Below are 27773 nucleotides of genomic sequence, written 5' to 3'. Positions count from 1 at the left end.
GACACAGGTTTACTGACATTGATCCAATTATCCAATTGCTTGTTAATAGCATTTAAGATACAAATTTTTGAGAGTGCCGCAGCCATATTAACCCAAAAATATTTTGTATATAGTATAGTGTGATACCATCCATATTTTCCTGGGGGAATCATAAGATCAGCACTACTTACTATGTTACCTACGTCAAATATTAGATGTAGTAACCAATAAAGTATTTTTAATCCAATTATAATCCAATGGCTAGCATATTTATTCAAGTTTTTATATATATCTTCGACTGGTGATTCCCTGTTTTCTCCCTTTTGATTTCTTTGAGCTCGTTGAACTTGCGTTTCTTCAGCTTGAAAATGTTTAGAATCCTTTTCCTTAGTTACCCTTTTTTCTTCTTCATTTATTTTATTCGCAGCACCTTTATTTTTCTCTACCTTTTCAGGATGAATAGTTTTACTGGAAGTGCTTATTATAATTAAATTATTATTTATTTGTATGGAACGTTTAGGAATATTTTTGGTAGATTTGGAATTATTCTTTGAATTTTTATTACAAACCTTTTTGCTTATAGATTCTGTTTTGGATTTAGGGATAGCTATATTTTTATTTTCTATAGTGTGATCTTCCTTGCAATTTAATGATTTGGCTTTGAGTTCGATAAAGTTTCCTTCTGATGGTTTTATAGAAGTTTTTGAGTGAGATGCACTCGCTATCTCTTTTCCTATTATGGTTGAAACATTCACGAAATTCGTGGAGTCTTGCTTTTGTATCTTTGCCAAGTCGAACGTGGAGAGGCGATTTGCACTTCCCAGCGGGTCCAATATCTCTGTGATGTTAGGCAGTGGATAAGCATTGCCTGTCGTCTCGTCGTTCAATCTCCTAGTTTCTGCTTTGTCTGAAAGTTCTTTGGCACTAACATTATTTATCTTGTTTGGTAACTCAGAAAATTTCTCACTCATGATCCTGTCTATGGCACCGTGCGTCCTTTTATTATTTAACGTGACATTATCCCTTATCACAGCAACGGAATGGTGTTTGCATTGAAAAGTTGATTGGTTGAAATGATCAGCATCTCTCTTTTGATTTAGATCTCTATCGAGGTATTTATTTATGCGTTTTTCTTCCCAAGTTATTGCTCTTGTTTCTTTCCTGACATTTTCTTCTATTCCCGGGTTGTTTAGATGTTTCTGCGACGGCGGTACAAATCTCCAGTCCTGGCGGTTGTTTACAGTATAGATACTATTGTATGGTGGATGAGCGTTGTTTTGGTTATAATTATCCGAAGGTGTCGGACGTTGGTATCGAATTCTATTGTTCACTTGTTTCAATTCTCGTGTTGCTTTCACGGCTTAGCGGTACGCATCGTCCAAGGATTGGTATCCTGCTATCTTTACTCGTAAATACACCTCGTTTGGGAGCCCCTTAACGAAAGCTTCCCTCGTGTCTCGATCTATCCTATCTTGAAATACGGTGCCGTACTCGTACCTTTCCCCGTTCATTATCGCCAGCCTGAGATCTTTGACGCGTTCTATGTAGTCCAAAATATCTTCTCCCGGTCGTTGAAATATTGTAGCTAATTCCCCTTTATATTCGTTAACCGTTTTTCCCGGACCGAACATATCTTTTAATTTATTCCCGAAATCGTTTAAACTTATTACTTCTGTGTCTTCTACGGCGAGAAACGCGTGCCCGCGAAGCTTATTCGTTAATAATTTTACTAACTGAGATTCTTGATGCCTAGGAACCATGTTTCGTGCACGCTCGCATGCTCTTAAAAATCGAAATACCGAGGGTCGATGTCCGTCGAACACTGGTACTGTCTCTATTGCATCTTTTAACTTAATTGATTGGGGATTAACTTCTATCGGTATTGTCGCTTGGGAAATTATCGGCGATGATACGGGTGTCTTGATTTCCTTTTTTATTTTCAGTGAACGCACATCGTCTTGTAATTTATTCATTGTTGTACTCATGTCGCGAAAATTCGCATCCCATGCTTTAAGTTTTTCCGATAACATCAAGATCATGCCTTTGTCCAACGATTCTAATTTAGTCGACATTATTTCTTAGGTATATATTTTATCGATAATCGTGACAACTTTAATCCCTTGTGGAGCGAATCGAACCGTTTAAACCAACTTTAATCCTCCGTGGAGCGTATCCCACCGCTGCCACCAAAAATTTATTACTTTACTCTGTTACGTATCTATTTGTTTAAATCGATCAAATTTAAAGTTAAATTTTACTGAAAAATTTTTTTTTTATAGTTTGAGTTTTGAATTTAATCGGAAGGGAAATAAATTGAAATGATATTATTGTGTATTTAATACTGATTTAGATTTCTAATTAATACGGTAGTTGCTGCCACCAGAAATAGTCTAAGGACTATTTCAAAATATTTTATTTTTATTATTTTCTTTTACGCTTAATGGGTAGCGTTAACTGACGCTTAATGCAACTGGTAAACGAATTCCACTTTTCGGCTAACCTGCTATGCGCAGGGATACTAGCACGGGAGAGGATTAAAGCTGGGTACAATAAATATTTTTCCTCGTTGAACGGATTTTTATTTGAATGTAAAATGGCTTAGGTTATATATATATATTTTATTAGCTAGATAATATATATTTTAGCGTTGCTGGATTGGATAGGAATGTGAGATTTTTCGTTGTTTTATATAAATTTATTTTTACGTTTGACTTCTTCTTCTCTTTTAATTTCGCTGTAGTAGTTTGCCGTTAGGACCGAAACTCGATTCATTTACTACGGTGGATTCTGTCACCACGATTTTCTTGCCTTTTGAGTTTAATAATCGGGGATGATTCTAACGATCCTCTCTGTGTGGGACTCGTGTGATTTCGCAAGCCTTGCCCAAAGACGGGTAATATTTTACCAACAGTGGGAGGAGGAATGCGGAGATCGATGGGTGTTTTCGATAAGCGAAAACACCGTTTGCACAAGCCAACACAGCGAACGATCCTTTGGTTAAATTCTCGAAGGGAAATTGTTCTGTTATATCTCTCTTACAATCGCATGCAATGATGGCAAGAATATCAGTTAATAGCAACGCCGGTATTGTTCTTAATTTTCGATTGACCCCGACGATGTATTTAATAGTCCTTCCTGTGCGGGACTTATGTGATTTCGCAAGCCTTGCCCAAAGGCGGGTAATATTTTACCAACAATGGGAGGAGGAATGCGAAGATCAGTGGATGTTTCAGTAGTTGAAAACACCGTTCGCACAAGCCGACACAGCGGACAACTCTTTTGTTAAAAGTTTAAACAATGATTCTATCTTCAAAACCGTTCGCGAAAATAAAACGAAATCGATGATAGGAAGTTCTAATTCAATTCTCGAGGGCAACGAGATTACCAGAGAAGAAGGAAATTTTCAAAATTAATTTTCTTACCTTGAGGAGTAGGTGCTGTCTGGTGCCATTGCCTCAGCCGCTCCGGTGGTCGTCGAAGTTTTGTTGAGTTTATTATTTGAACTCGAATATAGTTTACTATCAACTCTTACTTTATTTATCTATTTTAATACAGACTGAGCAATTCACTTAGCTGGATTAATACCGCAATTACAATGCGCGTTTGTGTTTAAACGATGAAATGAGGACTTCAAAGATAAAATTTTCTTTTTACTTAGTCGCGACTCTCTTTTCTTGACCGAAAAAATTAAGACCCCGAAACGCAAAATACTATACAAAATTTCTAAACGCAGTGACGAGCGCAATAACGAACGTAGTAATAAATTAATAATGGGCCGTAATAACAAACGATCACAAGAATTATGAACAAACTAATGAGCGAAGAATAATGAGCCGTAAGGAATGAACACTATAAAAAATGAACGAACGCAAATTATAAGAAGAATGGACACTATAATAATGAACAAAGAATAATGAACCGTAATAAGAATGTTCACCAGAATAATAATGAGCGCTGCGCTATGTTGCTACGCTTATTTATAATGCCATCCCCCACGGGGTGGTGGTCCACTGGGGGTACGCTTCCGTGGGAATCGGGATGTTGCAGTTTGGGCTTCTTGGAATCGTACGTGACAAAATGCAAATTCCATATTTCGACTTAGTATTTATCAGTCCTGTGTTCCGCTGAGCTAGCGTCTAGGAGATTTGAAGCATTCCACGCTGATCTAATCCTTTCCACGAGAAACTTCCACGTGCTGTACCGTGGGAATTACCGGTGTTCTTCGGCGCGTGGAAGGGCTGATGGCTGCAGCATCATTATCATTTCAATGTTTACTGGGTAAACACGCGCAGCTCCGCTGCTCTCCCATAACAAGGACCTCCTCCTTCGAGTTGTTTTGCGTAAGTTTGGATGTTTGCATATTAAGGTTGTTTTTGTGATTTTGATTGTTTTTTCCTTTTTTGCTATTTCCCTAGGCTTCGGTGATCGACGTTCGAACAATGTTTGCGGAGTCGTTTCCATCAGAGGTTCCTTTCCAGACTTCCCTGGTACGTATTTAGTCTTGTTTTTAGTCCGCTTGATTCGTCCTGTTTCGTTTTATTTAAAATATACCGTGTTGTTCTCAGCCCAAGCGAAAGAGGGATTCCGAAGAACCCATGGGCGACTCGGGAGGACCAATCAAACGCATGCGGCCCTGTGATAAACCACGAGTATCAGAGTGGTTGGAGGAACTATTCAACATTGGTGCCGAGGCCGTGTCGAAATTGGGCTTTGACGATTTGGTTACTTTCGACGAGAATTTCTTCGATGCAGAGACCGTCGTATTGGAGAGGGAACCCCCTCTGGTTGAAATCGTTGATACCGATCGTTGCGTGAAAGTTCGTTTTGCGAATGAAATTCCCGAAGAGGTTTTGGAGGCACATCTTCGTCACCACGCTTCTGGGAGAAAGGGAATTTCCCCTGTTGTGCGCTATTGGTGTATGCGTGAGTTCAGCGAACTTTATCCCGGAGCTCCTTGCTTCGATTTTGATTTAGTGTAGCTGCTTCAAATTCGTTGGTTCGCTGTTTGATGTTCCTTATTATTATTAATTTTTTGATGTATTTTGTTTTGTGTTCAATATATATATATATATATATATATATATATATATATATATATATATATATATATATATATATTTTGAATGTGATAGTGTTAGGTTATCTATTTTACGTTTGTTATTTTTTTCAATTTTATATTTCCCCCCTTTTAATTAATTATATATATATATTTTTTTTTTACATTTGTAGTTGCGCATAGAATTTATTAAAGAAAAGTGTTAACAATGTGTTTTCATGATTTGTTTCTCGCGCCTGACTTCCATTAATCCCTAATATTCCTGTCGCCATGACGCGTGTAAATCCAACATGGCTGCTCATAGATGTCATCAGTAAAGTTTTTAGTGACGGGTCTTTAGTTTTGTTTGATATCGAAGTAATTTTTCGTCTGTCGCTCGTTTTTCCTTATTCTACCGCAATTGGAACATTTATTTATTAATATTGTTTTAAAGTGACAATAGTATAATATGTATATATATATATATATATGTTTATGTTGTGTGTCACTTCAATATGGCTAATGTTTTGTAATTCTTCGATTGCGTTATTTATTGTTTTGAGTAGTTTATTTTATAGAGTATTCGATAATATAAAACATATGCACTCACACATACATACATATATATATATATATATATATATTATATATATATATATACGTATTTATATGTATATTTCTCTCGTTCATGTAGTGTTCGTACGAAATGAAATGTTAATTATTTATTTTATATTAATTTCATTTAATAAGATAGAACACGCACCCGCACACGTATATATGTATATATTTCTGGCAAAGTGATTTTCATTTAGATTCTTTTGTGATATAGTGTTGTGTATTTGAGGTTATGTGTCAATCATTTGATTTCATATATACATATATATTTTGTATTGTGACAACATAGTATTGAAGGTTTTGTTTCTAGATTATTGTGCGTTTAATGTGTGTTTACATATTTGTGCTTGATGACAGAATTTCTGTAAGCAATTCCTCAAGTCGTTGCGGTGTTAATTATTTTGAGCGTTTGGCCTGTCGACAGGTTGTCGCTTGGTCCCAAGTGTTGCGTTGTGTGTTCTATTTTTTTTGTAGATTATTAATAGTGGTTTTAGTTTAGAAAATAGATTATTTATATGTTTATATAGAGACATGCATGTTTCATAATGTAGTTCTTATTTTATAATGCTTTACCGGCATGTAGGCTAGTTTTAAATATGTATTTCAGATTGTAGAATGCACATAGATTAGTAGTAGTTTAGAATATAGATTTTTATATGTTTATATAGAGACATGCATGTTTCGTAGCGTAGTTCTTATTTTATAACTCTTTACCGGAACGTAGGCTAGTTTTAAGTATGTTTCTGTTTAATAGAATGCGCACACATATATATATGTTTCTGACAATGTAACTTTTATTTCTTTAATAATACAATATTGTATGTTTTATGTATTCGTTAGACTATTAGTTTTTAACTTCGTATATACTTATATTTCATAAATTGATAATATTGTATTTGTTGCATAGTATTATAAGCACTAACACTAATATTTACTAGTTTATTACATATCTAGCATATATGTTTATACTTATATGTAACTCTCCAAGTTGATTGATTAAAATATATTTATATATACATGTATTTCTGGCGCTTCAATTATTTCCCTTTTTGTAGTTATTCTTATTTCCTGGTTTATTTGTTTGGTTCGTAACTCGTTCAATCCGTTAGCTGGTTTTATTTATTTTATTTTATACTGGTTGGATTTATTAGTCGCCCTCGCTTTGTTAATCCTTCCTTTAGTTTCGTAGCGCCGTGTGTTCGTTTGTGCATTCAAATCTTTATTCGCGCGTTTTGTATAGAATAGTTTTCTTGTTCTTGTTACGGCGCGTGCGGAACGCGGGACGTGACACCCCCGCCCTTGGAGTTCAAATTTCCAAAGGAAATTTGACTGATGGTGTCTCTGAGTTCGCTCAAGGCGGACGTAGATGGCGTTGGTTGTTAAGTGACTACCGGTGTTATCGATATCCCTCGAGGTTGTGCTGTTTGATCATCGATATTTCGTTTTCTTTTGAGGTATAGTAGCAGGTGGGTAACTGAGCCGCATATTGCTCCTAATAGGGCGATTCCACATCCGTAAGTTTCACGTAACTGGTATCCGTGTATGGCTATATCTATTATCGTCTTGATTAGTTTAAATATTACAAGTATTCCAAATATTGCTGCACTGACAGTTCCAAATTCCATAAAACCAATCCATAAGCTTGATACGGTATTTTTTGCTATTGTCGTTAATGTGTTTTCGTCCATCATTCCCAGGATGTTTACTGTTCCAGGGACGATTGTTTTTCCTGTTGCTCCTCTGGCCAATGTGTTCAAAACTGCAGATTTTTCTGCCGGGAACATGACGTGGTCCCGTAGTGCATCGAGGTCTTTTTGGGTATATATTCCGCTCGTGGCCAACGACGATGGTGCTGAATATTGCCACGTTTGGCGTACGTCCGGGCGGAGTTCCTGTGGTGCAATTGTTTCCATGGGTTTTGGTACGAATTTGTGCCAGAGTCCGTCGATATTGTATAGCGTAGGTAGTACCGCGCTACATTCTCTGTGGTTTCCGTGTTGCGTTAGGATGTGTGTTTTTGGCGTTAAAAATGCGGTGCGATTCCCTTGCCAAACGGGTAGCTCCGAGTAGCATTCTGTTGTATGTCGTACTTTTACTTGTACCGGAATGCATTTGACTATGTGGACTGCTTCTCCTGCGATCAGGGCCATGTGTCCTGGGGTTTTGGATATGGTATATGCAAATTCATCGGGCAGTAAGATCGCTAAGCTTAAAGCATTTTCTATTAGTTTCTTCTGCGTGGTACATCTTTGTGTCAGTACATCATGGTACAATGTTGTCATTTGTCGTTTAATATGTTTCTCTACGTAAATGAATTTTGAGTTGACGTATGCGAATATGTCCAAGTTTTCGACTGCTGTCTTGCTTTTGGAGATAAACGTATTTCCTCTTGTTGTTTCAACTATTTGGGGTGTTCGGTGGATAGTAGGGTATATCCACACAGTGGCTGTTCTCCGGTTTTAGTCAGCGCAAATGTTACTTCTTGCGTTGTTAGTGCGTAAACTGGTTGTGCTGATTCTCTGTTGGTTTTTATTTCCTGGATCTTTGTAGCAATTCCTTCATATAGCACATCGTACTGATCAAATTTGCATGGTGAGGGTGGTTGTGGTTGCCAATAAGTGTATCCGTCTTCAGCGTCTAGACAGTTTCCTTCGCTAAAGGTACATACTGTTCCTGATTTCAGTAGAATTTTGTTCGCCTCGATCCGTACTGGCACAACTGCTGATTTTAAACTTATCCTTACTGTTGCTTGTACGACGACCTTTTCCCAGCTCCCGTATGGGTCTACATACTGTGTTCCCTGGCAGCTGCCGTCGTCTGTTAGCTTGCCGGCTAGGACAAGCGACCTTGTTTCTGTTGCATTATCTTTTAGGCCAACTATAAGGTTTTGTGGTCCGAGTGAAAATGTGCCGTCTTGGTGCATCCTTGCACATTGTTGGTCGGTTGTTTCATGGAGGTATTCGGCGAATCCGTTATGCACTGCCGACGTGTGAAAGTGCATGCCACAGTAATATACAATTCGAGTTATTTGCACCTTGCATTGCCTTACGTTGGCAAATTCAAATTCTGAGAGTTGAAGTAGTTGTATATAAATATCTTGGGTTTCAGTCATTGTAGGCTGTATGCTGCAGTCCCCGATGGAGTTTAGAGAGATAGTGGTAACGTTGAGGTGGTTGCCATTGCAGTCATATCCTACCAGGCCGTATGCTATTTTGATGAGGGTAAGTACGATGACCAGGCGATTCATCTTCCTATTAACAATTTATTAAATTGTTTCTTACTCTCGAGTTTATTAGAAATAAGAATAATCTTTTATTATTATTAATATATATAAAAAAAAATTTATATTTATATGTTTTTTTTTTTTTTTTTGTTAAAACTTATTATCGGTGAAAATAAATACCATGAATGCTACCTGGGTTATAATTATATACGTATATGCATACGTATTGCTAAGTAATATAGATGAGATTTGTTTTATCGTTATAAATATATAAGTATATATTATCTATAGGAATAGATATTACAATTATAGCTTGTCTTTGAATATATATATATGTGCGTGTAATGGTAAATATGACGACTTATTTTACGAGTCACTCGGATTATCAATGGAAGTGAGTGTCATAGATATCGCCTACTTTACAACATGCGTGCATATATATATTGGTAAACATAAGTGAAAATTATATGCATAATTATAAATGTCGTTTGTTTACAGGTGGATAGCATCAGTATTTGGTCTTGTGCGTAGCATACAAGTACTTTATAGTTCTACGGCGCGGATTGCTATTCCTTGAACTAAAAAGTTTCTTTCAAGGTGAGTTAGATTAGTGTAAACGATCATGCATTGGAGGCATGATATAGCGGGTTGTAGGTCCGCTAGGTTTATATCACACATACGACAGTATGATATTCGTGTTCTTGCGGATACTCCGCATATGAAATGAGTGGGTGGGTCGTCACATAGGTCCTGGTGGTCTGGATCTAAGTTATCGAAACAGTCTTGACAAAGATGACCGTTATCTAAATGGTAGACAGAACGTATCAACCGAACACAGAGGCAAGACTGAACATCCTCCGTCGCTTCCAGATCGAATGCGGGTACGGGCCCGTCTGAGTCCTCTATGTTAGGGTCGATGAACTCGCCACCTGTTCTGGACATACATACGAAAACAGTTAATATATATATTTTATAATTTTTTATAAGTTTTGTTCGGACCTATCCCTTTGTACAAATACTGTATCCCTGTATGTGGTATAATATATAATATGTTATGGTTATGTTAGTTGTTGTTTATTATATATATTTTCCTTATCTCTCTCTTTTTTTTTCTTTTTTTTTTATTATTTTTTTTTTTGTGTTCAGTACCTAGCATTGCTATTATAATGCTGTATTACATTGTATTAGCTATTATTTGTGTTGGGGTGCGTGCGACGAATTTTCAACATGGTCGCTTGCGTGTATCGTTTGTTTAATGTCAACAGTAGCGTGTTGTTGAAATAGTTAATTTGTTAATCATTATAGTTTATTTTGTAGTGTTTCTGTAATATTGTTTGTGTTTCATGATATTGTGTGTGTCAATACCGTGTGCTACCTTAATGCGATAGCATAGATTGTGTTGTTTTCGAATTTCGATAGTCATTGTTTTGATTATACGTGACTCGCATTTATATAAATCTTGTTTAATTTAGTTAATGTTTTTTTTCTTTTTTTTTTTGTGTATTGTGTTACCAGATATTTTGTGTAACGTAACTTTATTCCTTTGCACCGAGTTCAGTCATGTTGTTAATATTTAGTTAGTCTATCTTGATTAATTTCTAACTTATTCGTGTGTTTATTAACCTTTCTTATTTTCCCTATTAATTTATTATTGCATGTACTTGCTATTTGCTATTATTTTGTGTATGATATGAGTTAGTTCCCTTATTAGTGATTAAAACCTACTTGTTAGATTAACATTGTCTGTAATTCTTCAGATTCTACTCTTCCGATGCTGCATCACTTACCTAGATCATTCCCACAACATCACCTGATTCTTCGATATGCCTTGGATACTTACTACGGTTGTCTTCAATCGTCTTATATCTGTGGCCATAAAGGTACTGTTTAGTTTATTTAGTTTAATATGTGTATAATGCATTGTGTGTGCGACCGCTATTGTGTATTACAAAATCCACTTCTACATGTTAGATATAATAATATAACAATACTACGTAGATTAATACATAATAAGATATCCTTTTACTTTCAATTAATCTATCTTAATTATTTTCTAACCACCTTCTACACTTATCAGCTATTTTATTTCTTCTTGTTAATCTGCGACATTCATGCATGTACACTTCCTTGTATGGTGATTAATTGTTCACGAGGTAAGTTGCACTTCCACTGTTTTAGTTATTCGTTGAACTAACACGTTTTACATTCAAACAGTAATCGGATCATTTGTAATAAACTTCTTTTTCTTTTCAGGTTTCCGCCATCTGTGTTGTTCGACGAACAGTGCCATGCTTCCATAGTATTGTTATAACATTTAGTACTGTTGTATTTTGCATTAAGGCAGTTGAAGTTAATTTGTTCATTTATTTTTCAGCTGGCTGTTGTACATGGTGTTTCGCAAACCGAGATCCATAACCTATTTTGCACGTAAACCTTCTCGTATGATGATTACTTGTTCACAAGGTAACTTTCACTTTCACTCTTTTAATTATTTATTGAATCAACACGTTTTATATTCAAACAATAATTAGAGTACATATAATAATTTTTCCTTTTCTCTTTTAGGTGTTCGATATCTGTATTATTCGACGAACAGCACTACAACATACACTACCGCACTACGTTGCCCACTGAAATCACTTTATTCATTGCTTATTTCGGTTATGCGCTAGTTTTAGCTTGTTTAAGTGCACTGTTCGCGGAATCCCTTTTACTTCAATCTTGACGTTCTGGTTCTGCAAGATTTCTAGCACCTTGTATGGTCCAGTATATTGATCGGAGAATTTTCCTTTACTAGGTTCTTTTAGTAGATATATCGAATCTCCTGTTTTAAAATCTTGAAGGTTAATTCGTCGATCGTTAGTCTTAGTTTGGATTTTATCAAATTTTCTCTTGCCATTCGTTGTACAGTGTTAATTTTATTGAACAGATCTTCGAGATATTCTGCGCATGTTGGTTCCGTGTTCTCTTCGATTGTTACTTCACCAATAGGTTCTCTGGCTAGATGTCCGAAACTAATTTGTGCGGGGAGAATTTCGTTCCTTTCCTTCATTTTAGTTTTTATTTTGCGCCAAGACACAGGTTTACTGACATTGATCCAATTATCCAATTGCTTGTTAATAGCATTTAAGATACAAATTTTTGAGAGTGCCGCAGCCATATTAACCCAAAAATATTTTGTATATAGTATAGTGTGATACCATCCATATTTTCCTGGGGGAATCATAAGATCAGCACTACTTACTATGTTACCTACGTCAAATATTAGATGTAGTAACCAATAAAGTATTTTTAATCCAATTATAATCCAATGGCTAGCATATTTATTCAAGTTTTTATATATATCTTCGACTGGTGATTCCCTGTTTTCTCCCTTTTGATTTCTTTGAGCTCGTTGAACTTGCGTTTCTTCAGCTTGAAAATGTTTAGAATCCTTTTCCTTAGTTACCCTTTTTTCTTCTTCATTTATTTTATTCGCAGCACCTTTATTTTTCTCTACCTTTTCAGGATGAATAGTTTTACTGGAAGTGCTTATTATAATTAAATTATTATTTATTTGTATGGAACGTTTAGGAATATTTTTGGTAGATTTGGAATTATTCTTTGAATTTTTATTACAAACCTTTTTGCTTATAGATTCTGTTTTGGATTTAGGGATAGCTATATTTTTATTTTCTATAGTGTGATCTTCCTTGCAATTTAATGATTTGGCTTTGAGTTCGATAAAGTTTCCTTCTGATGGTTTTATAGAAGTTTTTGAGTGAGATGCACTCGCTATCTCTTTTCCTATTATGGTTGAAACATTCACGAAATTCGTGGAGTCTTGCTTTTGTATCTTTGCCAAGTCGAACGTGGAGAGGCGATTTGCACTTCCCAGCGGGTCCAATATCTCTGTGATGTTAGGCAGTGGATAAGCATTGCCTGTCGTCTCGTCGTTCAATCTCCTAGTTTCTGCTTTGTCTGAAAGTTCTTTGGCACTAACATTATTTATCTTGTTTGGTAACTCAGAAAATTTCTCACTCATGATCCTGTCTATGGCACCGTGCGTCCTTTTATTATTTAACGTGACATTATCCCTTATCACAGCAACGGAATGGTGTTTGCATTGAAAAGTTGATTGGTTGAAATGATCAGCATCTCTCTTTTGATTTAGATCTCTATCGAGGTATTTATTTATGCGTTTTTCTTCCCAAGTTATTGCTCTTGTTTCTTTCCTGACATTTTCTTCTATTCCCGGGTTGTTTAGATGTTTCTGCGACGGCGGTACAAATCTCCAGTCCTGGCGGTTGTTTACAGTATAGATACTATTGTATGGTGGATGAGCGTTGTTTTGGTTATAATTATCCGAAGGTGTCGGACGTTGGTATCGAATTCTATTGTTCACTTGTTTCAATTCTCGTGTTGCTTTCACGGCTTAGCGGTACGCATCGTCCAAGGATTGGTATCCTGCTATCTTTACTCGTAAATACACCTCGTTTGGGAGCCCCTTAACGAAAGCTTCCCTCGTGTCTCGATCTATCCTATCTTGAAATACGGTGCCGTACTCGTACCTTTCCCCGTTCATTATCGCCAGCCTGAGATCTTTGACGCGTTCTATGTAGTCCAAAATATCTTCTCCCGGTCGTTGAAATATTGTAGCTAATTCCCCTTTATATTCGTTAACCGTTTTTCCCGGACCGAACATATCTTTTAATTTATTCCCGAAATCGTTTAAACTTATTACTTCTGTGTCTTCTACGGCGAGAAACGCGTGCCCGCGAAGCTTATTCGTTAATAATTTTACTAACTGAGATTCTTGATGCCTAGGAACCATGTTTCGTGCACGCTCGCATGCTCTTAAAAATCGAAATACCGAGGGTCGATGTCCGTCGAACACTGGTACTGTCTCTATTGCATCTTTTAACTTAATTGATTGGGGATTAACTTCTATCGGTATTGTCGCTTGGGAAATTATCGGCGATGATACGGGTGTCTTGATTTCCTTTTTTATTTTCAGTGAACGCACATCGTCTTGTAATTTATTCATTGTTGTACTCATGTCGCGAAAATTCGCATCCCATGCTTTAAGTTTTTCCGATAACATCAAGATCATGCCTTTGTCCAACGATTCTAATTTAGTCGACATTATTTCTTAGGTATATATTTTATCGATAATCGTGACAACTTTAATCCCTTGTGGAGCGAATCGAACCGTTTAAACCAACTTTAATCCTCCGTGGAGCGTATCCCACCGCTGCCACCAAAAATTTATTACTTTACTCTGTTACGTATCTATTTGTTTAAATCGATCAAATTTAAAGTTAAATTTTACTGAAAAATTTTTTTTTTATAGTTTGAGTTTTGAATTTAATCGGAAGGGAAATAAATTGAAATGATATTATTGTGTATTTAATACTGATTTAGATTTCTAATTAATACGGTAGTTGCTGCCACCAGAAATAGTCTAAGGACTATTTCAAAATATTTTATTTTTATTATTTTCTTTTACGCTTAATGGGTAGCGTTAACTGACGCTTAATGCAACTGGTAAACGAATTCCACTTTTCGGCTAACCTGCTATGCGCAGGGATACTAGCACGGGAGAGGATTAAAGCTGGGTACAATAAATATTTTTCCTCGTTGAACGGATTTTTATTTGAATGTAAAATGGCTTAGGTTATATATATATATTTTATTAGCTAGATAATATATATTTTAGCGTTGCTGGATTGGATAGGAATGTGAGATTTTTCGTTGTTTTATATAAATTTATTTTTACGTTTGACTTCTTCTTCTCTTTTAATTTCGCTGTAGTAGTTTGCCGTTAGGACCGAAACTCGATTCATTTACTACGGTGGATTCTGTCACCACGATTTTCTTGCCTTTTGAGTTTAATAATCGGGGATGATTCTAACGATCCTCTCTGTGTGGGACTCGTGTGATTTCGCAAGCCTTGCCCAAAGACGGGTAATATTTTACCAACAGTGGGAGGAGGAATGCGGAGATCGATGGGTGTTTTCGATAAGCGAAAACACCGTTTGCACAAGCCAACACAGCGAACGATCCTTTGGTTAAATTCTCGAAGGGAAATTGTTCTGTTATATCTCTCTTACAATCGCATGCAATGATGGCAAGAATATCAGTTAATAGCAACGCCGGTATTGTTCTTAATTTTCGATTGACCCCGACGATGTATTTAATAGTCCTTCCTGTGCGGGACTTATGTGATTTCGCAAGCCTTGCCCAAAGGCGGGTAATATTTTACCAACAATGGGAGGAGGAATGCGAAGATCAGTGGATGTTTCAGTAGTTGAAAACACCGTTCGCACAAGCCGACACAGCGGACAACTCTTTTGTTAAAAGTTTAAACAATGATTCTATCTTCAAAACCGTTCGCGAAAATAAAACGAAATCGATGATAGGAAGTTCTAATTCAATTCTCGAGGGCAACGAGATTACCAGAGAAGAAGGAAATTTTCAAAATTAATTTTCTTACCTTGAGGAGTAGGTGCTGTCTGGTGCCATTGCCTCAGCCGCTCCGGTGGTCGTCGAAGTTTTGTTGAGTTTATTATTTGAACTCGAATATAGTTTACTATCAACTCTTACTTTATTTATCTATTTTAATACAGACTGAGCAATTCACTTAGCTGGATTAATACCGCAATTACAATGCGCGTTTGTGTTTAAACGATGAAATGAGGACTTCAAAGATAAAATTTTCTTTTTACTTAGTCGCGACTCTCTTTTCTTGACCGAAAAAATTAAGACCCCGAAACGCAAAATACTATACAAAATTTCTAAACGCAGTGACGAGCGCAATAACGAACGTAGTAATAAATTAATAATGGGCCGTAATAACAAACGATCACAAGAATTATGAACAAACTAATGAGCGAAGAATAATGAGCCGTAAGGAATGAACACTATAAAAAATGAACGAACGCAAATTATAAGAAGAATGGACACTATAATAATGAACAAAGAATAATGAACCGTAATAAGAATGTTCACCAGAATAATAATGAGCGCTGCGCTATGTTGCTACGCTTATTTATAATGCCATCCCCCACGGGGTGGTGGTCCACTGGGGGTACGCTTCCGTGGGAATCGGGATGTTGCAGTTTGGGCTTCTTGGAATCGTACGTGACAAAATGCAAATTCCATATTTCGACTTAGTATTTATCAGTCCTGTGTTCCGCTGAGCTAGCGTCTAGGAGATTTGAAGCATTCCACGCTGATCTAATCCTTTCCACGAGAAACTTCCACGTGCTGTACCGTGGGAATTACCGGTGTTCTTCGGCGCGTGGAAGGGCTGATGGCTGCAGCATCATTATCATTTCAATGTTTACTGGGTAAACACGCGCAGCTCCGCTGCTCTCCCATAACAAGGACCTCCTCCTTCGAGTTGTTTTGCGTAAGTTTGGATGTTTGCATATTAAGGTTGTTTTTGTGATTTTGATTGTTTTTTCCTTTTTTGCTATTTCCCTAGGCTTCGGTGATCGACGTTCGAACAATGTTTGCGGAGTCGTTTCCATCAGAGGTTCCTTTCCAGACTTCCCTGGTACGTATTTAGTCTTGTTTTTAGTCCGCTTGATTCGTCCTGTTTCGTTTTATTTAAAATATACCGTGTTGTTCTCAGCCCAAGCGAAAGAGGGATTCCGAAGAACCCATGGGCGACTCGGGAGGACCAATCAAACGCATGCGGCCCTGTGATAAACCACGAGTATCAGAGTGGTTGGAGGAACTATTCAACATTGGTGCCGAGGCCGTGTCGAAATTGGGCTTTGACGATTTGGTTACTTTCGACGAGAATTTCTTCGATGCAGAGACCGTCGTATTGGAGAGGGAACCCCCTCTGGTTGAAATCGTTGATACCGATCGTTGCGTGAAAGTTCGTTTTGCGAATGAAATTCCCGAAGAGGTTTTGGAGGCACATCTTCGTCACCACGCTTCTGGGAGAAAGGGAATTTCCCCTGTTGTGCGCTATTGGTGTATGCGTGAGTTCAGCGAACTTTATCCCGGAGCTCCTTGCTTCGATTTTGATTTAGTGTAGCTGCTTCAAATTCGTTGGTTCGCTGTTTGATGTTCCTTATTATTATTAATTTTTTGATGTATTTTGTTTTGTGTTCAATATATATATATATATATATATATATATATATATATATATATATATATATATATATATATATATATATATATATATTTTGAATGTGATAGTGTTAGGTTATCTATTTTACGTTTGTTATTTTTTTCAATTTTATATTTCCCCCCTTTTAATTAATTATATATATATATTTTTTTTTTACATTTGTAGTTGCGCATAGAATTTATTAAAGAAAAGTGTTAACAATGTGTTTTCATGATTTGTTTCTCGCGCCTGACTTCCATTAATCCCTAATATTCCTGTCGCCATGACGCGTGTAAATCCAACATGGCTGCTCATAGATGTCATCAGTAAAGTTTTTAGTGACGGGTCTTTAGTTTTGTTTGATATCGAAGTAATTTTTCGTCTGTCGCTCGTTTTTCCTTATTCTACCGCAATTGGAACATTTATTTATTAATATTGTTTTAAAGTGACAATAGTATAATATGTATATATATATATATATGTCGGAGATGAAAGGAAAGCCGAACCCCTTCCTTGGAAATTTTGGGTCCTCATCAAAACATCCTCTAGTACCTTAGCCTAGATTTTATTATAGTTGTAATTGTTTAAGATTTGTAATAAGCGAGATTGGGTTCGAGGTGACAATCGGTCGCTGAACGTAGCCACGGTCACGGGATGGATGTTTTATCTAACGGAGGTCTGGAGTGGTTGTATGTGTTTTCCGAGAAGTGTGGTTGTGGCGGCATGCGGCCTCGAGAGCGGGCCGAGCCACGTGTGATGTTGCCTCGGAGGTGCCGATGCAATGGGACATACATTGTATTTAGTAACCAAAACTCCAGGCAGAAACTGCCTAGCAACGGCGTTTGGAACTCTCTCGATGCTTCCAACGAGTGTGCCTAGCAACGGCGTTTGGAACCTTCTCGATGCTTCCAAACGGGGATAGAAAACAAAATGCAATCGTACAGGGAGAAAAATCTCCACGAGGCTGGCATTCTTGCGATTGCCTTGGAGAGTGATACATCGAGCGTTTTCGAGGATCGCATTTGCGTCTAAGTTAGTTTCGCTTAGTAAGGAGTTATCCCGGTGACCGTGGATTCGTTTGAACTCAAACATTGCTAATAGTATTATTTAATTTAATTATTCGTAGATCGTATTATTCATTAGGCTTAGTGTTTGTTAGACTTATTATTAGTTGTACTTATTATTTGTTAAGCTTAGTGATAGACCTGTATATACGTGTAAATAAAATCTCGGCTTTGTGAAACGATGGCTAGTCCACATGAAGAGTCGTCGCGCGCCCAAAATTCGAATCCTGATCCGACATCAGAAGTGGGATCAGAACCGTTTAAAGTGCTACAAGAGCAAATGGACCTTATGCGCGAGTTAATTCAGACGCTAGCGCACAAACCGGGGGAGCAACGACCGAGTACGGAATCTAAGGATGCAACGTTACCACGTTTTGACCCCGTAGGCGCGGGCGCCGATCCATCCGCGTGGTGCTCTCATGCTGATCTGATTTTGAAAGACCACCCGATGCAAGAGAGTGCGTTACTTTCCGCTCTAAATCGCGCCCTAAGGGGTTCTGCTGCGCATTGGCTTTCACAAATGGTGCGCGGTGGAAAGCTTACCTGGCCAACGTTTAAGGAACAATTTCTTTCGCGTTTTGGTGGCAGAGAGACAGCCGCTTCGGCGTTAATAAGGATATCCAGAGAACGACCGTCGGAGACTGAATCTCCGGGAGCGTACGGTAGTCGCCTCCGCTCCATGCTGCAGATGAAGTTGCAAGATCTAACGATGCCCGAAGTGATCAATGCCCTCGCCCTTTATATGCTGAGTTCACAAGATCGACGCTTTCGGCGACTAACGCTCGCGAATAATATCAGGACGGAGGACCAATTTCATGATGAAATGAGGATTCTCCCTTACAACGATCAGCCGACATTTTCGCCAAGAAATTCACTAACGGAACCTGAAGCTAAACGCAGCAGGCTATCAGTTCCTCGGATTAAGTGCTACCGCTGTGGTGCTCACGGACATAGGAGAACGGAGTGTCGCCTGCAAACACAAACGGGGAAGGAGCAGGATATACGAAACCCGAAGGAAAAACGACCAGCCGCATCGTCGAAGGTGACCTGCTTCAAATGCCACGAGGAGGGACATATCGCGCCTAATTGCCCATCATCGCGGAAAAGAAACTACGATTCCATTGACGAACGCCGGATCGACTCCTGTGTAGTAGAAGCTCCGGCTGGTAGATTAAGCCATCTGGGTGAGTCGTATCCATTTTACTTTGATTCTGGGGCCGAGTGTTCGTTAATCAAAGAGTCCCTAGCCTCGAAATTTTCGGGCAAAAGAATAACCGATGTGGTAGTGATGCGGGGGATCGGGAATACTTGTATTAAGAGTACACTTCAGATTTTGTCCACTGTTCGTATTAACGATCTTACATTGGAGATAGTTTTTCATGTCCTTGCTGACGATTACCTAAAATACGACATCATGATTGGTCGCGAGATTTTGAGCCAGGGATTCGACGTAAATATCGCGCAAGATAGCCTCGTTATTTGTAAAACAAAGGTCGTTAACGCTTGTGGTAAAGTCGCGGAAGATGCGGTCAACATTAACGAGGTTGACACTGATGTGATCGGTAACTATAAAGATCGATTAATCTCTGTTCTCGAAAAATTTAAAGAATCATTCATTACGGGTTTCCCGCGTACTCGCGTCAGTACGGGCCAGTTGGAAATACGGCTAATCGATCCCAACGTCACCGTGCAGAGAAGCCCTTACAGGCTTAGCGTGGAAGAGCGAAGAATAGTACGCGAGAGGATAGACGAGTTAATTAAAGCACAAATTGTAAAACCTAGTAATTCGCCGTTCGCGAGCCCTATAATACTCGTGAAGAAGAAGGACGGCTCAGACAGATTGTGCGTAGACTTTCGAGCGCTGAATAAAAATACGGTCGCGGATCGGTATCCCTTACCCCTTATTGCTGACCAAATCGCGAGATTGCAGAGTGCGAGATACTTCATTAGCCTGGACATGGCTAGCGGATTTCACCAGATCCCCATTCACCCTAACTCGACGGAATATACTGCGTTCGTTACCCCCGACGGTCAATACGAATACGTGACGATGCCGTTTGGGTTGAAAAATGCACCAGCCGTTTTCCAGAGAGCCATTTTCAAGGCCTTAGGCGACCTCGCTTATTCGTATGTCGTTGTTTATTTGGACGACGTTCTAATAATCGCCGACTCAATAGATCAAGCTCTAGAAAGGTTGCACACTGTACTAAACACTCTCGTAAACGCCGGATTTTCTTTCAATTTCGCTAAATGTTCTTTTCTGAAGACGTCGGTACTTTATTTGGGATATGTAATTCGTAACGGAGAAGTTCGTCCAAACCCGGGAAAAATACAAGCTTTGAATTCTTTACCTGCACCGTCGACCCTCACACAGCTTAGGCAGTTTATAGGTTTGGCCTCTTACTTCCGAAAATTTATTCCTAAATTTTCGCAAGTGATGAAACCCTTGTACGCACTCACTTCTAGTAACAAGCACATAACTTGGACGGACAGGCACGAAAAGATAAGACAACAGATAATTTCCGTTCTGACCGACGCGCCGGTGTTAATGATATTTGATCCCAATCGTCCCATAGAGCTACATACCGACGCTAGTTCGGAGGGGTATGGAGCTATTTTAATGCATAGAGTCGAAAAGGAAAACAGAGTCATCGAATATTATAGTAAAAGGACCAGTCCCGCGGAATCTAGGTATCATTCGTACGAACTGGAGACACTAGCAGTAGTAAGCGCCGTTAAGCATTTCCGACACTACTTACATGGACGGAAATTCTTAGTAGTTACGGACTGTAATTCTTTGAAAGCCTCCAGCAACAAAGTAAACTTAAACGACCGGGTTTATAGGTGGTGGGCTTATTTGCAAACATTCGATTTTGACATCATGTATCGAGAGGGTAAACGAATGGCCCACGTAGATTTCTTTTCGCGAAACCCCGTAGACTTGAATCGCCGTATGATAGACAAGGTCGCAGAGAAAGAGATTAATCTGGCCGAGATCTCCGAAGACTGGCTATTAGCGGAACAACGTCGCGATCCGCAAATCTCCGAAATCGTTAATAAATTACAGAACGAAGAGCTCGCGGAAGATATCGCGAATACCTACGAACTGCGATCCGGTACACTTTACCGTAAAGTACAACGAAAGGGCAGAACCCTTTGCTTACCCATTGTTCCGAGAGGTTTTAGATGGTCCGTCATCAACCATGTGCATCAGTCAATTATGCACTTAGGATGGGATAAAACGCTCGAGAAGCTCTATGAGTATTATTGGTTCGAGGGAATGGCGAAGTATGTTCGCAAGTTTGTCGAGAACTGCCATGCTTGTAGAGTTTCGAAGGCTAGTTCAGGTAAAATACAGGCTGAACTGCATCCTATACCTAAGACCGGCATACCGTGGCATACGGTGCATATGGACATAACGGGCAAGCTGAGTGGCAAGAATGACTCGAAAGAGTATGTCGTCGTCTTGATCGATGCCTTTACGAAATTCGTGCACTTATATCACACACGCAAATTGGATTCGCTCAGCGTTATCAAGGCACTTAAGTCCGCCGTGTTTTTGTTCGGTAGTCCCTGTCGGATAATAGCAGATCAGGGTAGATGTTTCACGGGCCGGGAGTTTCAAGAATTCTGTGCAAGCAAACAAATCAAAGTTCATTTGATCGCGACCGGTGCAAGTAGGGCCAATGGGCAAGTAGAGCGTGTTATGAGCACGTTAAAAAATATGTTCACAACGGTAGAAACGACCGGGCGTTCATGGCAAGACGCGATCGGGGAGATGCAATTGGCTTTGAATTGCACCATCAACCGCGTAACCAAATCGAGTCCTTTAGAGTTATTGATTGGTAGAGCAGCAAGACCGTATGACTTATTACTACCTGATAACATCGAGGAAAAAGAAATAGATATCTCCAGTGTAAGACAACAGGCAATGAAAGAGATGGAAACTAGTGCTAGGTATGACAAAGAGAGATTCGATAAAACCAAAGCTAAAGTAGTTAGGTTTAATCCTGGTGATTTGGTACTACGCCAAAATGAAGAAAGGAACCAGACAAAATTGGATCCAAAATTCAGGGGTCCGTTTGTGATATCGGAGGTCCTGGGAGGAGACCGATATACCTTGAAAACACTGGATGGGAAAAGGTCATACAAGTACAGTCATGACAGGTTAAGGAAAATGCCGGATAGTCGCATTCCTGCGGAGTTGGATGTCTGTTGTGATGACGAGAACAGTGACCATGGCGATGTGAGTACCCCGATCCCAGAGGATCGTAGAATTATATGAGCCCAGGTGCGGCCATGGGACGGAGTTCAGTGCGGTCAGGCACTGGGAGTGACGATGTCACGAAGCTGGGAGCCGGTTTAGTACCGACAGCGACGATGTCACGAAGCTGGGAGCCGGTTTAGTACCGACAGCGACGATGTCACGAAGCTGGGAGCCGGTTTAGTACCGACAGCGACGATGTCACGAAGCTGGGAGCCGGTTTAGTACCGACAGCGACGATGTCACGAAGCTGGGAGCCGGTTTAGTACCGACAGCGACAATGCCACGAGGTTGGAGCTGGTTTAGTACCGATAGCGACAATGTCACGAGGTTGGAGCTGTTCTAGTACCGACAGCGACAATGTCACGGATTTGGAGCTGGTCTAGTACCGACAGCGACGATGTCACGAAGCTGGAGCTGGTCTAGTACCGACAGTGACAATGTCACGAGGCTGGAGGCGGTCTAGTGTTGACAGCGATCGTGTTACGAAGCTGGTTATGTAACGAACTTTGAGAGTATGTGCGATTCGAAGGATGAGACCCATTTGGGTGTGAAATCGAGAATGGTCCGTCATGTCATTACGACCCGACTGAAAGCACGCAGAATGCAACTGGCACTTTGAATGCTAATCACAATGACACTAATCTTGTTTCCTTTTGTTTTGTTAACGAAGGTACACCCGAGGACGTGTGATAGTCAGGATGGCCGTGTCGGAGATGAAAGGAAAGCCGAAGCCCTTCCTTGGAAATTTTGGGAACATCCTCTAGTACCTTGGCCTAGATTTTATTATAGTTGTAATTGTTTAAGATTTGTAATAAGCGAGATTGGGTTCGAGGTGACAATCGGTCGCTGAACGTAGCCACGGTCACGGGATGGATGTTTTATCTAACGGAGGTCTGGAGTGGTTGTATGTGTTTTCCGAGAAGTGTGGTTGTGGCGGCATGCGGCCTCGAGAGCGGGCCGAGCCACGTGTGATGTTGCCTCGGAGGTGCCGATGCAATGGGACATACATTGTATTTAGTAACCAAAACTCCAGGCAGAAACTGCCTAGCAACGGCGTTTGGAACTCTCTCGATGCTTCCAACGAGTGTGCCTAGCAACGGCGTTTGGAACCTTCTCGATGCTTCCAAACGGGGATAGAAAACAAAATGCAATCGTACAGGGAGAAAAATCTCCACGAGGCTGGCATTCTTGCGATTGCCTTGGAGAGTGATACATCGAGCGTTTTCGAGGATCGCATTTGCGTCTAAGTTAGTTTCGCTTAGTAAGGAGTTATCCCGGTGACCGTGGATTCGTTTGAACTCAAACATTGCTAATAGTATTATTTAATTTAATTATTCGTAGATCGTATTATTCATTAGGCTTAGTGTTTGTTAGACTTATTATTAGTTGTACTTATTATTTGTTAAGCTTAGTGATAGACCTGTATATACGTGTAAATAAAATCTCGGCTTTGTGAAACGATGGCTAGTCCACATGAAGAGTCGTCGCGCGCCCAAAATTCGAATCCTGATCCGACATATATATATATATATATATATATATATATATTCCTGGCGTTTCAATTATTTTCCCTTTTTGTAGTTATTCTTATTTTCTGGTTTATTTAGAATTGTTTGTATTATGTATTTTGTTTATTGGTTGGATTTGTTAATCGCCCTCGTTTTGTTAATCCTTCCTTTCGTTTCGTGCGGAGCGCGGGACGTGACACCCCCGCCCTTGGAGTTCAAATTTCCATAGGAAATTTGACTGATGGTATCTCTGAGTTCGCTCGAGGCGGACGCAGGTGTCGTTGGTAGTTGAATGACTACCGGTGTTATCGATATCTCTTGAGGTTGTGCTGTTTGATCATCGATATTTCGTCTTCTTTTGAGGTATAGTAGCGGGTGGGTGACTGGGCCGCATATTGCTCCACATTCGTAAGTTTCACGTAACTGGTATCCGTGTGCGGCTATATCTATTATTGTCTTGATTAGTTTAAATATTGTGAGTATTCCAAATATTGCTGCACTCACAGTTCCAAATTCCATAAAACCAGTCCATAAGCTTGATACGGTATTTTTCGCTATTGTCGTTAATGTGTTTTTGTCCATCATTCCCAGGATGTTTACTGTTCCAGGGACGATTGTTTTTCCTGTTGCTCCTCTGGCCAATGCGTTCAAGACTGCAGATTTTTCTGCCGGGAACATGACGTGGTCCCGTAGTGCATCGAGGTCTTTTTGGGTATATATTCCGCTCGTGGCCAACGACGATGGTGCTGAATATCGCCGCGTTTGGCGCACGTCCGGGCGGAGTTCCTGTGGTGCGATTCCTTTGCCAGACGGGTAGTTCCGAGTAGCATTTTGTTCTATGTCATACCTTTACTTGTACCGGAATGCACTTGACTATATGGTCCGCTTCTCCTGCGATCAAAGCCATGTGTCCTGGGTTTTGGTTGTGGTGTATGCAAATTCGTCGGGCGGTAAGTTTTCCAAGCTTAAAGCGTTCTCTATTAGTTTCTTCTGTGTGTTGTGTCTTCGTGTCAGTACATCATGGTATAATGTTGTCATTTGTCGTTTTACTTTCGAGTTTATCAGAAATAAGAATAATCTTTTATCATTATTAATATATGTATATATATGGAAAAGAAAATTTTTATATTTATATGTATTTTTTCTCTCTTTTTTTTTCTTTTTATTTTTATTGTTAAAACCTTGTTTTATTTTAGGTTTTACGTACATGTTATCAGTACAAATAAATATCATGAATGCTACTTGAGTTATAATTATATACATATATGCATACGTACTGGTAAGTAGTATGAATGAGATTTGTTTTATTGTTATAAATATATAAGTATATATTATCAATAGGAATAAATATTACAAATGTACCTTGTCTTCGAGTATATATATATATATGTCGGAGATAAGAGGACACCGGTGCCTTCCCTCTGAAACCTCGGGAAAATCCATAAAAACATTGTAATTAAAATCTACAGTTGTAACTAAACGATTTGCCGTCATTCTAACCAATTGTATTTGTTTGAGACTTGTGACAATGAGCTTGGGCTCAAGGCGACAATTAGTCGCCGAACGTGGCCGCGGTCAACGGGACGAACTCTCCATCTAACAAAGGCATTGAGTAATCCTATAGCTCTCCTTAAAAGAAAGATTTGTAGCAGCACGTGGCAGTAAACATTCCAACGGTTTCTGTCCCGTAGCTTGCCACACGCAGATCCTATTCTCTGGGCAGGATGTTTACCAGATGTCGACGCGTCTCCACAGTACGTGATCGGCTAGCCCGAGGACCGTCATAAACACTAATATCTAGTTACCTAAAATCCTTCAACAGATACACAGTCTTTGTCCCAGTTACGGGAAGACAGGAGAGACCTATTTTTCCACGAACGACGTCTCCCACTAGCAACCCTCCCTCAAGGGCAGCTAGCATCCTTTTCTAACTACCGATATGGAGATTGGCCAATTAGCAGCAACGTCAATTTCCCTTACTTTCCGAACGTAGGATGTCCCCGACGAATCCGATGATCTCGTGTCCTTAGACACACCCCGTCATAGTTTTCCTCTGGGGTATCACCGGGACGGAAAGTCATTCTCTCTTGCGGTCTCATCGACAAAAAGGAGATTAACGCCAGCGACTATTAACACAGAATCCGACTTAGATCTTTGCGAGTGCGTACGGCTACCGTCCCGTTGTCCGCGGATTCGTTATTGAACCTAGGATCATTGTCATTAGTTTCTCGAGTATCTAATTACCACGGTTACTTGTCCGGTTCTATGGTAATCGTATTTCCACTAGCCAATGTCTTCTCTATTGCATAACGACGACGTGTAATCCAAACGAAGATTCGCTTCACGCCCCTAACTCTAATTCTAATGTGAACCCGACATATATATGTGCGTGCAATGGTAATATGACGGCTTAATTTTATGAGTCACTTGCATTATCAATGGAAGTGAATGTTATAAATATCGCCTACTTTACAACGTGCGTGTATATATATATATATATTGGTAAACATAAGTGAGAATTATATGCATAGTTATAAATGTTGTTTGTTTACAGGTGGATATCATCAGTACTTGGTTTCGTGAGTGGAGTACCAATACTTTACAGTTCCACTGTGCGGATTGCAATTCATGTTCTTCCATCCGTCGTTCAGAGAATAGTTGATGAGTTCGCCATCAGTTTTGTACACACATATAAAAATAGATAATATATATATATTGTTTATATAATTTTGTTTTGGATCTGTTCCCTTGTACGAATACTGTATCCCTGTATATAATATAATACATATATAATATGTTATAATTATGTTAGTTGTTATTTATTATATATATTTTCCTTAACTCTCTCCCCCTTTTCTTGTGTTTTTTTTTTTTTTTTTTATTAGTACCTAACATTGCTATTATGATGCTGTATTATGTTGCATTAGCCGTTATTTGTATGTGCGTGCGACGAATTTTTCAACATGGTCGCTCGCGTGTGTCTTTGGTATGGCGTTGGTTTAATGTCAACAGCAACGTGTTGTTGAAATAACTAATTAATTGTTAATCACTATAATCTTATTTAGTAGTGTTTTGTAATATTGTTTTGTGTATTCTGTTACCAGTTATTTCGTGTAGCATAACTTTATTCTTTTGCACCGAGTTCAGTCATGTCTTATCGTTAATATTTAGTTAGTCTATCTTGATTAATTTCTAACCTACTTCTGTGTTTATTGACCTTTCTTATTCTTTTCTATTAATTTATTACTGCTTGTACTTGCTATTTGCTATTATTTTGTGTATGATATGAATTAGTTTCTTTATTAGTGATTAAAATCTATTTGTTAGATTAACATTGTCTGTAATTCTTCAGATTCTACTCTTTCGATGCTGCATCACTTACCTAGATCATTCCCACAACATCATCCGATTCTTCGATATGCCTTGGATACTTACTACGGTTGTCTTCAATCGTCTTATATCTGTGGCTATAAAGGTACTGTTTAATTCATTTAAATTAATATGTGTATATAATGCATTGTGTGTGCGTCCGCTATTGTGGTTATCTATGCGCTATCTATATATAACGTCCACCCATATAACGTAATACGTTATAACGTCATCCCATATAACGTAATGCGTTATAACGTCATCCCATATAACGTAATACGTTATAACGTCATACCATATGACGTAATACGTTATAACGTCATACCACATAACGTAATACGTTATAACGTCATGCCATATAAAGTAATACGTTATAACCTCATACCGCACAACGTATTACGTTATTACGTTATAACATATAACGTAATGCGTTATAACGTTATACCATATAACGTAATACGTTGTAACGTCATCCCATATTACGTAATACGTTATAACGTCATCCCATATAACGAAATACGCTATAACGTCATCCCATATAACGTAATACGTTATAACGTCATCCCATATAAGGTAATTCGGTATAACGTCATACCATATAAC

General features: G+C 38.9%; 2 protein-coding genes and 1 long non-coding RNA gene across 4 annotated transcripts; all 3 read left to right on the top strand.

Annotated features, from left to right (window-relative positions):
* Positions 1 to 585: 585 nt before the first annotated feature.
* On the top strand, positions 586 to 6651 carry LOC143304072 (uncharacterized). Its single transcript, XM_076626404.1, has 3 exons — positions 586 to 4319; positions 4395 to 4466; positions 4545 to 6651. Exons 1-3 carry the CDS (start codon positions 4221 to 4223, stop codon positions 4956 to 4958), a joined length of 585 nt encoding a protein of 194 aa, XP_076482519.1. The 5' UTR covers positions 586 to 4220; the 3' UTR covers positions 4959 to 6651.
* A 5860-nt stretch (positions 6652 to 12511) lies between these two features.
* LOC143304075 (uncharacterized) lies at positions 12512 to 16983 on the top strand. Its single transcript, XM_076626407.1, has 3 exons — positions 12512 to 16245; positions 16321 to 16392; positions 16471 to 16983. Exons 1-3 carry the CDS (start codon positions 16147 to 16149, stop codon positions 16882 to 16884), a joined length of 585 nt encoding a protein of 194 aa, XP_076482522.1. The 5' UTR covers positions 12512 to 16146; the 3' UTR covers positions 16885 to 16983.
* A 6850-nt stretch (positions 16984 to 23833) lies between these two features.
* On the top strand, positions 23834 to 27276 carry LOC143304071 (uncharacterized). Of its 2 annotated transcripts, XR_013060766.1 has the most exons (4): positions 23846 to 24751; positions 24998 to 25080; positions 26356 to 26971; positions 27154 to 27276. It is a non-coding gene; the product is annotated as an uncharacterized LOC143304071 (long non-coding RNA). The 2 variants fall into 2 exon arrangements; XR_013060767.1 differs by lacking the exon at positions 24998 to 25080 and having other exon boundaries at positions 23834 to 24751.
* Positions 27277 to 27773: the final 497 nt, after the last annotated feature.

The sequence above is a fragment of the Bombus vancouverensis genome, unplaced genomic scaffold (genome assembly GCF_051014615.1).
Source record: "Bombus vancouverensis nearcticus unplaced genomic scaffold, iyBomVanc1_principal scaffold0018, whole genome shotgun sequence".
Classification (NCBI taxonomy): Eukaryota; Metazoa; Arthropoda; class Insecta; order Hymenoptera; family Apidae; genus Bombus; species Bombus vancouverensis.
This window is presented reverse-complemented; position numbering and strand designations above follow the sequence as displayed.

What these genes read in the sequence shown, in the direction of transcription:
- LOC143304072 (XM_076626404.1), top strand. Translation starts at nt 4,221, where the DNA reads ATGGCTGCAGCATCATTATCATTTCAATGTTTACTGGGTAAACACGCG. An exon ending in CCTCCTTCGAGTTGTTTTGC is followed by an intron (nt 4,320 to 4,394) that starts GTAAGTTTGGAT and finishes CTATTTCCCTAG; the next exon opens with GCTTCGGTGATCGACGTTCG. An exon ending in TTCCTTTCCAGACTTCCCTG is followed by an intron (nt 4,467 to 4,544) that starts GTACGTATTTAG and finishes TGTTGTTCTCAG; the next exon opens with CCCAAGCGAAAGAGGGATTC.
- LOC143304075 (XM_076626407.1), top strand. Translation starts at nt 16,147, where the DNA reads ATGGCTGCAGCATCATTATCATTTCAATGTTTACTGGGTAAACACGCG. An exon ending in CCTCCTTCGAGTTGTTTTGC is followed by an intron (nt 16,246 to 16,320) that starts GTAAGTTTGGAT and finishes CTATTTCCCTAG; the next exon opens with GCTTCGGTGATCGACGTTCG. An exon ending in TTCCTTTCCAGACTTCCCTG is followed by an intron (nt 16,393 to 16,470) that starts GTACGTATTTAG and finishes TGTTGTTCTCAG; the next exon opens with CCCAAGCGAAAGAGGGATTC.